Genomic DNA, 12,568 nt, shown 5'->3' on the forward strand with positions numbered 1-12,568 from the left:
CGACACGCGGGCTGTCGGAGTTGGCACGCACCAGCCCTCTGTGATGGAGCTCATTCCACATGGCAATGAGGAAAACCTTTCAAAGGGGATTGGGACTCCACCACCAACAGCCGAGTGGATCCAATCCTTCCCTTTCACAGCCAGGAGGAAGCACCTGAGATGGATGTATTGTCCGGAAACCCCTGGCAGAGGGTCTCAGACCCTCCAGCTGCCCCCTCACCTTGTCCTCAGCTAGCCACAAGTATGAACACCCTGAGAAGCTGTGGACGTGACCCGACAGACAATTTGCGTCACGTGCCAGGCCAGCAGCAATGGCCTTGGCAGCAACAAGAGCCCGTCATACATCTCTCCATCTCCAGTGCGTATTCACGGAGACTGGGAGTGGCAGCAGCGGCTCTGACCCACGCTGCCTACCATTAGCTTTCCCTAGAGAGGAATGTGGCCAGAAATCCAACCTCAGGGACACAGGGCAGGAATTAGGATTACATGCACACATGTACACTGCCTGGTTAGCCAATTGAACCTCTCCGTCAGTGGACACCAGGGTGTAGGGGGTCTGGCATGTGCCAATTCCCCTTTCCACGCAGGCAGGGGCTAGAACAGAGCTCCCAGGGGTATGGGGACGTGAGTCTCCTTTGGGACCACCTGGGACACTCTAAGGGCTGATTTTAAAACTGTCTCTGGCTGAGACACCTGGGAAGACCCTCCTCTGACTACCCCCACCACTCAGTGGGAAGTTACTAGCTATTTAAATCCTGGGCAGAGGAGTACTGATCCCTAGGCAGGGATGCAAAAAGGGCTAGTCCAGGCAGGACCCAGCCAAAAAGCTGACCCCTGGTGTAGGACCAGAGGGTGGGGAAGGGAGGTGGCTGCTTGACCCCTCAGTCAGCCCCTAAATCCAACTCCCTCCATGTGATGCTCTGAGCAGAAGCAGGTCCACTCTGATGAAAACTGGTCACTTCTACACCCTACAAAGTTCTCTCTCTCTCTCTCCTACACCCTACAAAGTTCTCTCTCTCTCCTACACCCTACAAAGTTCTCTCTCTCTCTCTCGCTCTCTCTCTCTCAATTCTGGGGCCTGTGGAGTCCCCCACACCACCCCTGTCCCGCCCCACCCAGCAACAGGCTCTCACCAAACTCGCTGGCGCACAGGTGCTCAATGATGGCCTCGGACTTCAACTCGTTGTCACACGGAGGACACACAGTGGTACCTGCAGAGGGAAGGGGCACAGGCAGCAGTCAGGGAAAGGGACACCCCCAGGGGAGGACAGCCCCAGAGTCAGGCTGCAAGAAGTCTCACAGTGATACGACACCCACTGGAAGCCCTATGCAGAGGGACAAGGAGTCCCACGATGACAAGGAGGGGAACAAGGAGTCTCCCGACAACAACATCCACTGGAAGCCCTATGCAGGGGGCCCTGCAGAGAGCAAGAGGTAAAGGCAAGAACAATGGCCACATCCAGTTGCAATGCTGAACTCACAGCATTGTCCTCCACCCGCTCAAAAAAGGTGGACAGTTCCAGGGTTGGTTCTCTGCTCCTCCCTCCCCCATCCCTTCTCCTTTCCATTTGCAAAATCCCAAGAAGATAGCGGATGAAACCACCAGGAATTAGAGGCACAGTTCCAAGCCCAGGCTCCCAGCAGAGGGACAAGAGGTGGGTCGCCTGTCCTGAGGCTGGCAAGGAGGGGAGGCACCAAATGGGAGACCAGAGCTGGAGTGGGACAGACACCCCAACCAAGGCTCTCTTGGAGAACAACTGTGAAGTGCTTTGAAGAGGAGGTGTCGGGTGTGGGGGTGGGGGCATCCAGGCCGCAGGGGACAGGATGCTGAGGCCAGAGGGAGGCCTCCCTCATCCTCAGCCTCCTCATCCATCATCCTCACCATGGGCTCAGAGAGAAGGCTGAGCCAGGCCCAAGGGCTTCCTCACCCAGGTCAGGCTGCAGTCAGAGCCCTCCTCAGCCCACATCCATCTCCCTCTCTGGAGTGCCCAGGCAGTGCTTCCCCAGAGCCCTAGGGAAGCTCAGAGCAGAGGGCAGCACACAGCAGGGGTCCCCATCCTCTTCCCTGTCCCAAGCAGGATGCTGAGGAGAGACACACCACACCTGCTAGGCTTTGTCACCAGATTCCCTTCCACCTGTACCAGGGGAACCTCAGAGAGTTGGGGGAATATCTATCGTGGGGAAAACATGAGTAGACCCCCAAAATGCTTGGTGCTAAGATGTACTTTTGCTGTTTCTTTTTAAAGATTTATTTATCTCTATTTGAAAGTCAGTTACACAAGGAGAAAGAATTTATATCTGCTGTTTCACCCCCCCAAATGGCTGCAATGGCCAGAGCTGGGTTGATTAGAAACCAGGAGCTCCTTGTGGATCTCCCGTGTGAATGTAAGGCACTCATCTTCTGCTGCCCCATGCACATTAGAGGCAGCTGGAGAGGAAGTGGAACAGCCAGGACTCGAACCAGCCCCCATACGAGACGCTGGCTCTGCAGGTCGAGGCTTAGTATGCAACTCCACTTTCCATGACTGTACAGCCAGAACCCAACACCTTCCAGGCTCACAGCAGCCAGAACTACATTCCAGGGGCCCGTTAAGCCACTTACAACACCAGCAACCCCCCAGTGTACCACCGGCTACTCCACCTCCCATCCAGCTCACTGCTAATGCGCCTGGGAAAGCAGCAGCAGCAGAGGAGTTGCCCAGGTGCTCAGAGGAGTTGCAGGCTCCTGGCTTTGGCCTGGCCCAGCCCTGGCCATTACAGCTACTATGGAAGTGAGCAATCTCTCTTCCCTCTCCTTTCTCATCTCTGTCTTTCAAGTAAGAAAAATAATAAAATCTTTATTAAACATTAAATTGCTACCATGCTCCACACTCCCAGATGGTGTTACCGGTCTTTGGTTCAGAAGTTGGGAGTGTCCTTGAGGCTGGGTTCTGGGAGCAGGCCAGAGGGCAGGATGCTGTTTCAGACCAGAGGGAAAACATGGCATCATGGTAGCCACTTTCACTGGGAGGGAAAAAAAGGATGGGAGTGGGGTGGGGGGAGTCACACAAAATGGAAGTGGCTGAACTATGTATCCCAGAAGAAAAAAACTGTATCTGGAAGTTTTCTTTACTTAGGGTAACACACACACATGGGCACGCGCACACACACACACACATTTAGCAAAAGTCACCTCCCAGCCTGTGGGAGCAAACTCAGGGTCTCCAGCAGGACCTTACCGATGCCTACTCGTCCCCCAGCGGTCCCAAGAGCAGCCAGCAGCTCTCAGCAGAGAGGCGAGGGGCAATGTGTAATAGAATATTCAGCTGGGCTGCCTCCTCCTCCCTTTCTTGGGGGGGGAGGGGTTGTGGTGGGGGAGAGTTCCAAAGGGGCCCCTGGGACTGCCCAGCAGGCCAAATGCCCCCACCCTAGTCCTCTAGCGAGTGGTAGAACGGAATCACAGCTTTGAGGGTCTAACACAACACGGAAAACTTGTGTATTCCGCTACCATTTAACAGGGAGTTCCAAGAAGCTTCCCAGCGGACTGGGATGAAGGGGATTTTTTTTTTAAATCAGCACACACATACACAAGATCATGTTTTCTCTCTCACACACAAACACATTCTTCCCTGGCCAGAGCCCTGAACTCAGAAGGGGCACCTAGGGAAAGTTCTGCAGAAAATAGGGTGTGGATGGAAGCCATCATGGATGTAGCTGGACCCCACAACAGGGAAGAATACCACAACTGGCCAGCCTGGGAGAGGAGGGGTCTCACAGAAGCCCACAGCTCAGAAAGGACTTTCCTTGGGGAGGAGGATGGTTTCTTCCCATACGGCAAGCTGACATGGTCTCGGCATCCCCACCAGAAAAAAAAAAGTCTCCGGTTCATTTCTGGACATCACACAACCATTAATATACCAGGCACTAACCGCATATGTCCAAGAACCAGGGCACCAGGAAGTAAGCAAAGTGGGGCACGGCTCTGCAACGCCCAACCGTGGGCACGTGTGAGCATCTCCTGCCAAAGCACTGTTTCCCACGAGGCTCCAGGCCCAGGAGCAGTGTGACTCGATCCCCGCACCCCTGTGCACGTCTACACATACGCACACACTCCGGAGCTCAGCGGTCTTAGGGAAAGCCCCAGGGCCCTGATCCCTCCGTGCTGCAGTCAGTGCTGGGTCTGGCCCAGCCCCAGTCCCATTCACAGCCTCCGGCTCTGTTTTTGCAGAGTTCCAGAGGGTGACAGTGACCTGCACGAGGACCCCGTGGAAGAGGTCCAAGTGGCATCTCAGGTCACTGGGATGGGAGATGAGCGTAACACCCACCCCACCCATAGACCACCACCACCAGGGTCTCCACATCCCACCCACCACTTGCCCAGGAGGAGACCAGCAACAGCCACTGGCAACGGTCTCTTGCTCCCACCCAACGCCACGAGTGACCAACTGGTCACCCGGCCTCTTCCAGGCAGAGGCTGGACCAGCTGCAGCTCCCTACAAGCCCTGGGCAACCGCTGGGATCCCACTCTCACACAGTAGAGGTGGTGGGACCCCAGGGACCCCACCTCTCCAGGAAGCCTCCAACTCTCTCCACACAGCCAGCTTAGTCAGCCTCGACCAATCTCTGGCATCTTTCAAGAGAGCCATTAGCCACCAAGAGGGCAGCACAAGAGCCCCCATCCCATGCCAACCCCACCCGGGGCCTGACCTTTCCCCCATGGGGTGAGCCCAGACCTCAACAGCTGGATCTACACCCTTAAAGGAAAGAAAAAAAAAAACTCGGGCGGGGAGGGAAGGGGTGGATTCCCGTTTAGTTTTGCTTTTGCTTCTTAGAGTTTGGGATTTCGCTGCACAACTGCCCTTGCAAGGGGAGGCGGTAGTGGGAAGGCTGCCGGCAACTTGCAAGGCCCCACACTCCCTCCGGGGAGGAGATGAACCCAGGGCTAATGACATTTTTATCTTTCTAATTACCTGCGGAATTGTGCAAATGAGCGAGCCCGCGATGAGAGGGGGGGTGGGGTGTGCCGTGGAAGACAGACTTTCATCCAACCCCCTGCATCGACCAGGAGCCCGTCCAGGGCTGCTGCCTGCAAACCCTTTCGCTCTTTCCCTAAACTTTTCGTTGCTCAGCCAGTTCTGCAACAGCCCGGGATCTAACCTCTCCCTCCCACCCCCCACCACTACTGGATGACTAGCTTGGGGACCCGGCTCAGAAAGACGAAAACAAAGCCCCAAGCTGTATTCTAAGCTACACACACCCTTTGGAACTGAGCGTTTGCCCATCGCCCAGCCCCGCATCCCGCCCCAGGCCAGCAGAAGACTAGAGGCAAAACCAGCCATCTCCTTCAATCGCCAGCGCGGAGCTTTGTTCCGGGCGAGGAAAACGCGACCCCAGCTCCTCCCGGAGCGCCCCCCGCGCACGCGCAAGCCCTGCGGGGCGCCCTAGAACTGAGCGCACCGGGTCCGGAGTCAGGGAGCCACCCGTGCTGAGCTCTGCCTGCGCCCCCGCACTCTCCCGGGACCGTGGGCCTCACCTTGCGGTTTGGAGGCTTCGGTGGCGTTAGGAGGGGTCATGGCGAGGCAGACGTCGCCGTCCGGGAACTTGTCGCACTTGAGCATCTCGGGCCAGTAGAAACCGAAGAACTGCATGACGGGTTCACACGAGTCGCGCACAGCCTCGCAGAGCCAGCGGCACGGATAGATGGGCCGGTCGAGGCACACGGGCGCGAAGAGCGCACACAGAAAGACCTGCGTGCCCATGTGGCAGTTCTTGTTGAGCAGCGGCACCCAACTGCTGGCCTGTTGCTTCACCTCAGCCATGGTCTCGTGCTCCAGCAGGTTGGGCAGCACCATCTTCTTGTAGCCCACGTTGTGGCACAGCCGTAGGTCCGCCGGGATGTCCACGCACTGCGGCGGCTTGGTGTAGAAGCGCCCGCTCTGGTACGAGCCGATATCGGACTGGAAGCTCACATAGTCGTACTCGCTGGCCGAACTCGCCGCGGCCGCCAGCGCCAGCAATAGCAGCAAAAGCAGCACGCCCGAGGCGGCCCAGCGGCGGCCCCCCGCGCCGCCGCGCTTGCTGCCCATGCTTGGCTTCGGCGCGCTGCCTCCTCCCGCGACGTCGGGGCTGCCCCGGCGCGCGTCCCGCCGCAAACTTCCAGCGGTCCCCGAGTCGGGGGCTGGGGACAAAGGGTGCGTGCCCACCCTACTCGGCCCAGGCGCTGGGTGCGTGGACGGGGAGCCGCCCTGGGTGGACTCTGGCGCGGCGGTGGCTGCGGACGCGAGAGCGCTGCGGGCTCCGAGGCGCGCGCGGCACCGACTGCCGAAGCTGCAACGCCCCGAGTGCGCCGCGCTCCTGCGGCCGGGTTCGGGGGCAGTGCGCGCAGCCAATCAGCTCCCGGCTGCCCGCGAACCGCGCGCCTCGCCCCCTTGCCAGGCAGAGGCGCCCGTGGACCAATCGCTGCCCTGGCCGGAGGGCTGGGTTCGCCTGGACCCGGGCGCAGGTCCACACCCCCTTGGGCCGGCAACCCCGCCCCCCATCCCCAACCCTGCAGAGAAATAAATAAATAACCCGAGAAGGAGGAGGAAGGAAAAGGGGACTCAGAAGGAGAGGGAAATGGGGCGTGGGGGTGAGCGCGGTGCAATGCACCAAGCTTGCAGGGGAGGCGGGAGCTTTGAGCTGCCTGACTTGTCCGCTTTCTCACGCAGCCACAGCCCCGCTCCTGGCTGGTGCTCCCAGTGGCTGCGGGGAGGAAGAGGACACTGGAGAGAGGAGGTCTGGCTGCGAGGGGGGAGGTCTTGCCTTTTATAACTCCCTCTAGACCCTGCTGGGGCGCCTGGCAAAGGCATGGGAGGCGGGAGGGACATTCCCAAGGCAACACTTTCTCAGGTAGGACAACCCTAACAGGTGTGAGTGGGCGGGAAGTCCACAAATCCACTTCCCTGAGGTGTCAGCTTTGGGATCTCAGTGTTAAAAAAAAAAAAAAAGTAAATAAAAATCAGTAGGAACCCCTCCCACCTTCTGCTCAAGCCGCAGCCAGCCGTGTGTGTGTGTGTGTGTGTGTGTGTGTGTGTGTGTGTGTGTGTGTGTGTGTGTGCAGGCTCGTATGCATTGACATGTTTGCGGTGTAGAAAGGCAAAACATTAAAAACACATGTGCACTTATGGGCCAGGCTTGTGTAAATATTGAGGCCGTCACTCAGGCACATGTGCTGCCTGCAGACAGCCACCAGCAGGGAGCTAGGCTCCCCGGCCGCACGGCCAAGAGGAAGGATGGAGGCGGCAGAGACTCATCCTGGCCTTGTCCTCTGGCTGTCTCTTCCCTGTCCCCACCCCGGGGATCTCCCTCGCTCCACCCTCCACCTCTGCCTTCCCTGGATATGCTTCATGTGTCACAAGCATTCCTGGCCAGCAAACGAATAGCGTGTGACAGTGACCAATGCCAGCGCCAGAGAAGAGCGGGCAGCGATCCTTGAGAGGTGTGTGTGTGTGTGTGTGTGTGTGTGTGTGTGTGTGTGTGTGTGCAGTGCCATACCTTGTGGCTTTGCACTCTGCAGGCCTAATGTCTCCATGGTCCGTGTCCAAGGGTAAGGACAAGAACTGTTTTCTTAGAGCAGTGGTCCCCAGTGCGGAGAGGAGCTCTACAGCCAATGCCACAAACGTCGGCAGGTGGACAATGCGCATGTGTGCATGGGGGTGGGGGGGGCGGTCCCAGACCCCTCAATAGCGATGGAAAGTCAGGGCTGCAGGGGCCAGAGCAAGACTTGGGGCAGCCTCCCAGGGTTGATCCTGACATCCAGACCCAGGGAAAGCATTGCTCCCAGAGAAGAGAACAGAGCAGCAGACCAGGCAATTGTGTCTCCACTCAAGCGAAGTTGGGAGGGGTCACTTTCTTCCCTGCACCCCGGAAGCTCTCCATCCCAGGGCAGGCATGTCTACTGATTCCCTACTGCAAAGCTCTCCATCTCTCGCTCTGACTCCAAGCTAAAGAACGCTTAGTCGGGCCCGGCGCGGTGGCGCAAGTGGTTAAAGGTCCTCGCCTTGCACGCCCGGGATCCCATATGGGCGCCGGTTCTAATCCCGGCAGCCCCGCTTCCCTTCCAGCTCCCTGCCTGTGGCCTGGGAAAGCAGCAGAGGACAGCCCAAAGCTTTGGGAACCTGCACCCGCGTGGGAGACCCGGAAGAGGCTCCTGGCTTCGGACCGGCATAGTATCGGCCCGTTGCGCTCACTTGGGGAGTGAATCATCGGACGGAAGATCTTCCTCTCTGTCTCTCCTCTCTGTATATCCGCCTTTCCAATGAAAAAATAATAAAAAAAAAAATTAAAAAAAAAAAAGAACGCTTAGTCGCACATGCCTGCTGTCGCCTCACTGGCAGGTGGACTTTGGTCTGTCCAAGGCTGTTGTTGCATGACTTAAAAGAGAAACAATATCATGGAATGGGTTGTGTGATGACAAATTCATAGATGGAAAAGCTTTCTAAAAGAAAGCCATGGTCCTGTTTTGTTTTGCTTTGTTTTGTTTTGTTAAGATTTATTTCTTTTTGGGCCCAGCGTGGTAGCCTACTGATTAAAGTCCTCTCTGTACGTGCCTGGATCCCATATGGGCGCCAGTTCTAATCCCAGCGGCCGCTCCACTTCCCATCCAGCTCCCTGTTTGTGGCCTGGGAAAGCAGTACAGGATAGCCCAAAGCCTTGGGACCCTGCACCTGCGTGGGAGACCCAGAAGAGGCTCCTGGCTCCTGGCTTTGAATTGGCACAGCTCCAGCTGTTGCAGCCACTTGAGGAATGAAGCAGCACATGGAATATCTTCCTCTCTGTCCTTCTTCTTTATACATCTGACTTTGCAATAAAAATAAATAAATCTTTAAAAAAAAACAAAGATTTCCAAGGTCTCCCTTGTAGTAGGAACAGGGGCCCAATAACTTGAGCCACTCTCCTGCTTTCACAGGTTATAAGCAGGGAGCTGGATTGGAAGTGGAGCAGCCCGGACTACAACCTGAACCGATATGGGATACTAGTGCTGCAGGTGAAAGCTTAACCTACAATGCCACAGCACCAATCCCAAGAGATTTGGATTTAACTGGACAGCCTACATACCATCTGGCAAACCCCCGACTCCCCAGTCTCACGTGGCCTCCTCCCAGCCTGTCATTTCCCTCCTGCATTCTTGCAGGACCAGTAGTCACTCTCCACACGTGCCATTGTGGCATTCACACTCGTGTTTCTGGGAACCCTGGCCTCCTCGGCAAAGGCCAGGGCACATCCAGCAACCAGCACTGGTGCCACACATGTCTGGCTGCGGGCACAGGCCACAGAGACAGGTGGGGATTACACTAGATTTTGCCCTGAGCTTCCTGGGAGCCAAGGCCAGTCAGCACAGAGGAAGGCTCACCTTGCATTGCACAGCATCAGCCAAAGACCATCCCCGTTGTGTGGAGCCTTTGTCCCATTGCCTCTCCTTCCATGCCAGCATCCCCCTGTGCTCAGAGACCCTGTCCCCCATGGCCTGTGTCGGGGGAAGGGAGTAGGAGTGGTAATGCACAGCACAGTTCCTGGAGGAGGATGGAACTTTCTAGAATCCTGCATGGACACTCTTCCCACAACCCCCAAAGCACTGTTGTTTAAAAAAAATGGGGCTGATGCTTAGAATCTCAGAGTTTCTGGAAGCTTCTGGCAACTTCTGGGAATTGGGAGCAGAACAAAATAGAAGGACACTCTGTGGTCCCTTGGGACACCATGGAGCCGGAGGGGTGGCCCCTGCACCTGTCACAGGGAAGTGAAAATGAAGAGGCACTGGCTTCAGGGATAGACACCCGTAAATCTGCCAATGGCCAGCACAGAGACACCCCAAGGAGCCTGAGCTCATTACTTAACTGATCCTGCATGGGTAGCTCACTGCCTTGTTCAAACCCTGAGGCAGAAATGACCAGGGTGACAAATGGGATGCTGGCGAGGAGAGGAGCTATGGGGTGGGCATAGGATCAAGGGACAAGCTGCCTGTACCAGATGAGTTTCATACCCCATCTCTGGCCAGTGAGCAGCGCATGAAAGTCAGGGCCGATGCTATGACGTGGCACGTTAAGCCTCCATCTGTGGCACTGGCAACCCAAATGGGCTGCCGATTCAAGTCTCAGCTGCTCCGCTTCCAACCTAGCTCCCTACTGGTACGCCTGGGAAAGCAGCAGAGGATGGTTTAAATGCTTGGGCCTCTGCCCCTACGTAGGACACTCAGATAGGTTCCTAGCACAGCCCTGGCTGCCGACATCATCTGGGGAATGAACTAGCAGATGGGTAATTTTTCTCTCTGTGTGTCACTTTGCCTTTCAAATAAGTAAATCTTTAAAAAGAAGATCCTTGGGCCTGGCGCAGTAGCCTAGTGGCTAAAGTCCTCGTCTTGCACACGCCAGGATCCCATACAAGTGTCAGTTCAAATCCTCGCAGCCTCACTTCCCTTCCAGCTCCTGCTTGTGGCCTGGGAGAGTAGTGGAGGATGGCCCAAAGTCTTGGGACCCTGCACCCGCGTGGGAGACCCAGAAAAAGCTCCTGATTCCTAGCTTCCGATTGGCTCAACTTGGCCCATTGTGCCCACTTGGGGAGTGAGTCAGCAGATGGAAGATCTTCCTCTCTGTCTCCTTCTTCCTGTATATCTGATTTCCAATAAAAAATAAATCTTTTTTTTTTTTTAAATCCTTAGGCAACCCCTACTGGTATTTAAGTCTGAGAAATACCACTTTGTCTCGCTTCTCGGTTACACACGTGTACCCATGGATTTTCAGGAGGATCCATCAGCCTTATGAGGACGAAGAGTGCAGACAAAGGATCACCATCCAGTTTCCAGGCAGAAAGCGTGTCTTCTCCAAGAGGTTGTAGACACCAGGGAGGCACCACACAGTCAGCTGTGCCCCAGGGCTCCACCCACAGGCCTCTGAAGTCTTCCATTGTCTCCTGTGGCCTTCAGCATCTGCCACTGCAACCTTGACCAGAAGGTACCATCATCCGCCGAGCTCTTCTGCTCTCTGTTTTGCTTTGTCACTCAAAGCACCCAGCAGGCCGCGTTGCTGCATACAGTGTAGAGAGAGCCCCATAAACAGCCACTTGGGAGTCCTGAGCACACATGAAACGTGTTGGGAGACCTGTCTGGCAGAGCTCAACCACAGTACCCACTAGTGAGGGGCAGGGCCAGAGGTGCACCTTGTTAGGCTGGTCCCGTGACATTAACCAGCATGCGAGAGAGCCGGGTCTGGGAGCAGATTCTGTGGGGGGTTGGTTTATGTGCTCACCCCTGCGAGACTGCCACATCAGCTAGTTTGCTCAAGGACTAGGAGTGGTGACAGACTGGGCTAGGCATGACCATGGAACTTACCAAAGTTCATGGGTGCTGGGGTCAGGAACAGGCCAGGCAGGTCCAAGCAGCAGCAATCACAAACACACCCAAAAATTGGGTGTGGAGTAGTCCGGACTGCCACATTCACCAGGACACACAAAGGCCAACCCTGGGGGATAGAATGTGTCAGATAAGGGCCTAACACCCGACAGCACGCTTAGGATCTGGTCTGGGAGTAGGCCTGGTGGTAGAACTTGAGGAACTCCCCTAGTGAGCCATAGCTTCCATGGGTGAGTCAGCTGGATATTGGTGAGGCTGGGCAGGACTGCTTCACTTGTCGGTAGCTGTATGGGTTGGCTCTGCAGAAGGGCAGATCAGACAGGACTAGGCTAAATCGTAACAGGAGCCAGAATGGTTGCTGGCCATGCTGGGCTAGGCTAGGCTATTACACCTTCTGATTTGCATGAAAGCCAGGGATGGGAGCAGGCTTGACATGGCTAGGCCGTAATACCCACCAGGAACAGTTGGAACTGGAGCAGGCCAGGTCAGGTCAGGCTGTAATATCAATGACAAAGGTCAGACTGGGAGATGGGCTATGTCAGGCTGGGTCAGAGCCACCACCAGCAAATGCAAGATTTGTGTCTGGGAGCAGGCCTGGTCAGGGAGCAAAGGAGACACTCTAGCCGGGCTGTGGTTCCCACCATGAGCACGAGAACAGGACTGGTGGCAGTAATCTGGGCTGGGCATGATTGCAGTATGCAGCATGGCTGTAGACTGGGTCTGGGGTGCCAGACAAGGCTAGGCTCTAGCACCCACTGGTGCTCACAAGAGCCAGAGTGGGTGTAGGACAGGCTGGGCTCAGTCTTGGCACCTGCTGAAGTACTCAATAGTTAGGTCTGGGGGTCGGTCAGGTAGGACTGGGCTGTAGTACCCAAAGATAAGAGCCAGAATGGATGTGGGCCAGTCGGGCAAGACTGCTGTGCCTGCCAGGATGGAGGTGGGCCAAGTCAGGCTAAGCAAAGAATCTAGCTATGTGTGTGAGATCTGTGCCTGGGAGGTGACCTGATAGAGGAGCTTAGGAGACTCCTTTGCCAGGATGCAGTCCCTGCAGGTGAGAAGTACAGACCAGGCCAGGTTACAGTACCCCCTGGCATACAGGTGGCTCAGGTCTGGGGGCAAGCCAGGCTGGGCCAATTCATAATGGCAGATGTGGGAACCAGGACAGGCCAGGTCGAGCCACACCATCAGTCAGTTCACATAAGGGCA

General features: G+C 56.3%; 1 protein-coding gene across 1 annotated transcript in view; it reads right to left on the minus strand.

Moving 5' to 3' along the window:
• Nucleotides 1-6,065, minus strand: part of SFRP1 (secreted frizzled related protein 1) — a 33,699-nt gene extending 27,634 nt beyond the window's left edge. The window contains exons 1-2 of the mRNA XM_040994246.1: nucleotides 5,513-6,065; nucleotides 1,134-1,211 (exon numbers count right to left, since the gene is read on the minus strand). Of these exons, the coding sequence (XP_040850180.1) occupies nucleotides 1,134-1,211; nucleotides 5,513-6,065 (631 nt within the window). The remainder of the gene's footprint in view (nucleotides 1-1,133; nucleotides 1,212-5,512) is intronic.
• Nucleotides 6,066-12,568: the final 6,503 nt, after the last annotated feature.

Source organism: Ochotona curzoniae, unplaced genomic scaffold (genome assembly GCF_017591425.1).
Source record: "Ochotona curzoniae isolate NIBS_2020 unplaced genomic scaffold, NIBS_Ocur_1.0 contig_899, whole genome shotgun sequence".
NCBI lineage: Eukaryota > Metazoa > Chordata > Mammalia > Lagomorpha > Ochotonidae > Ochotona > Ochotona curzoniae.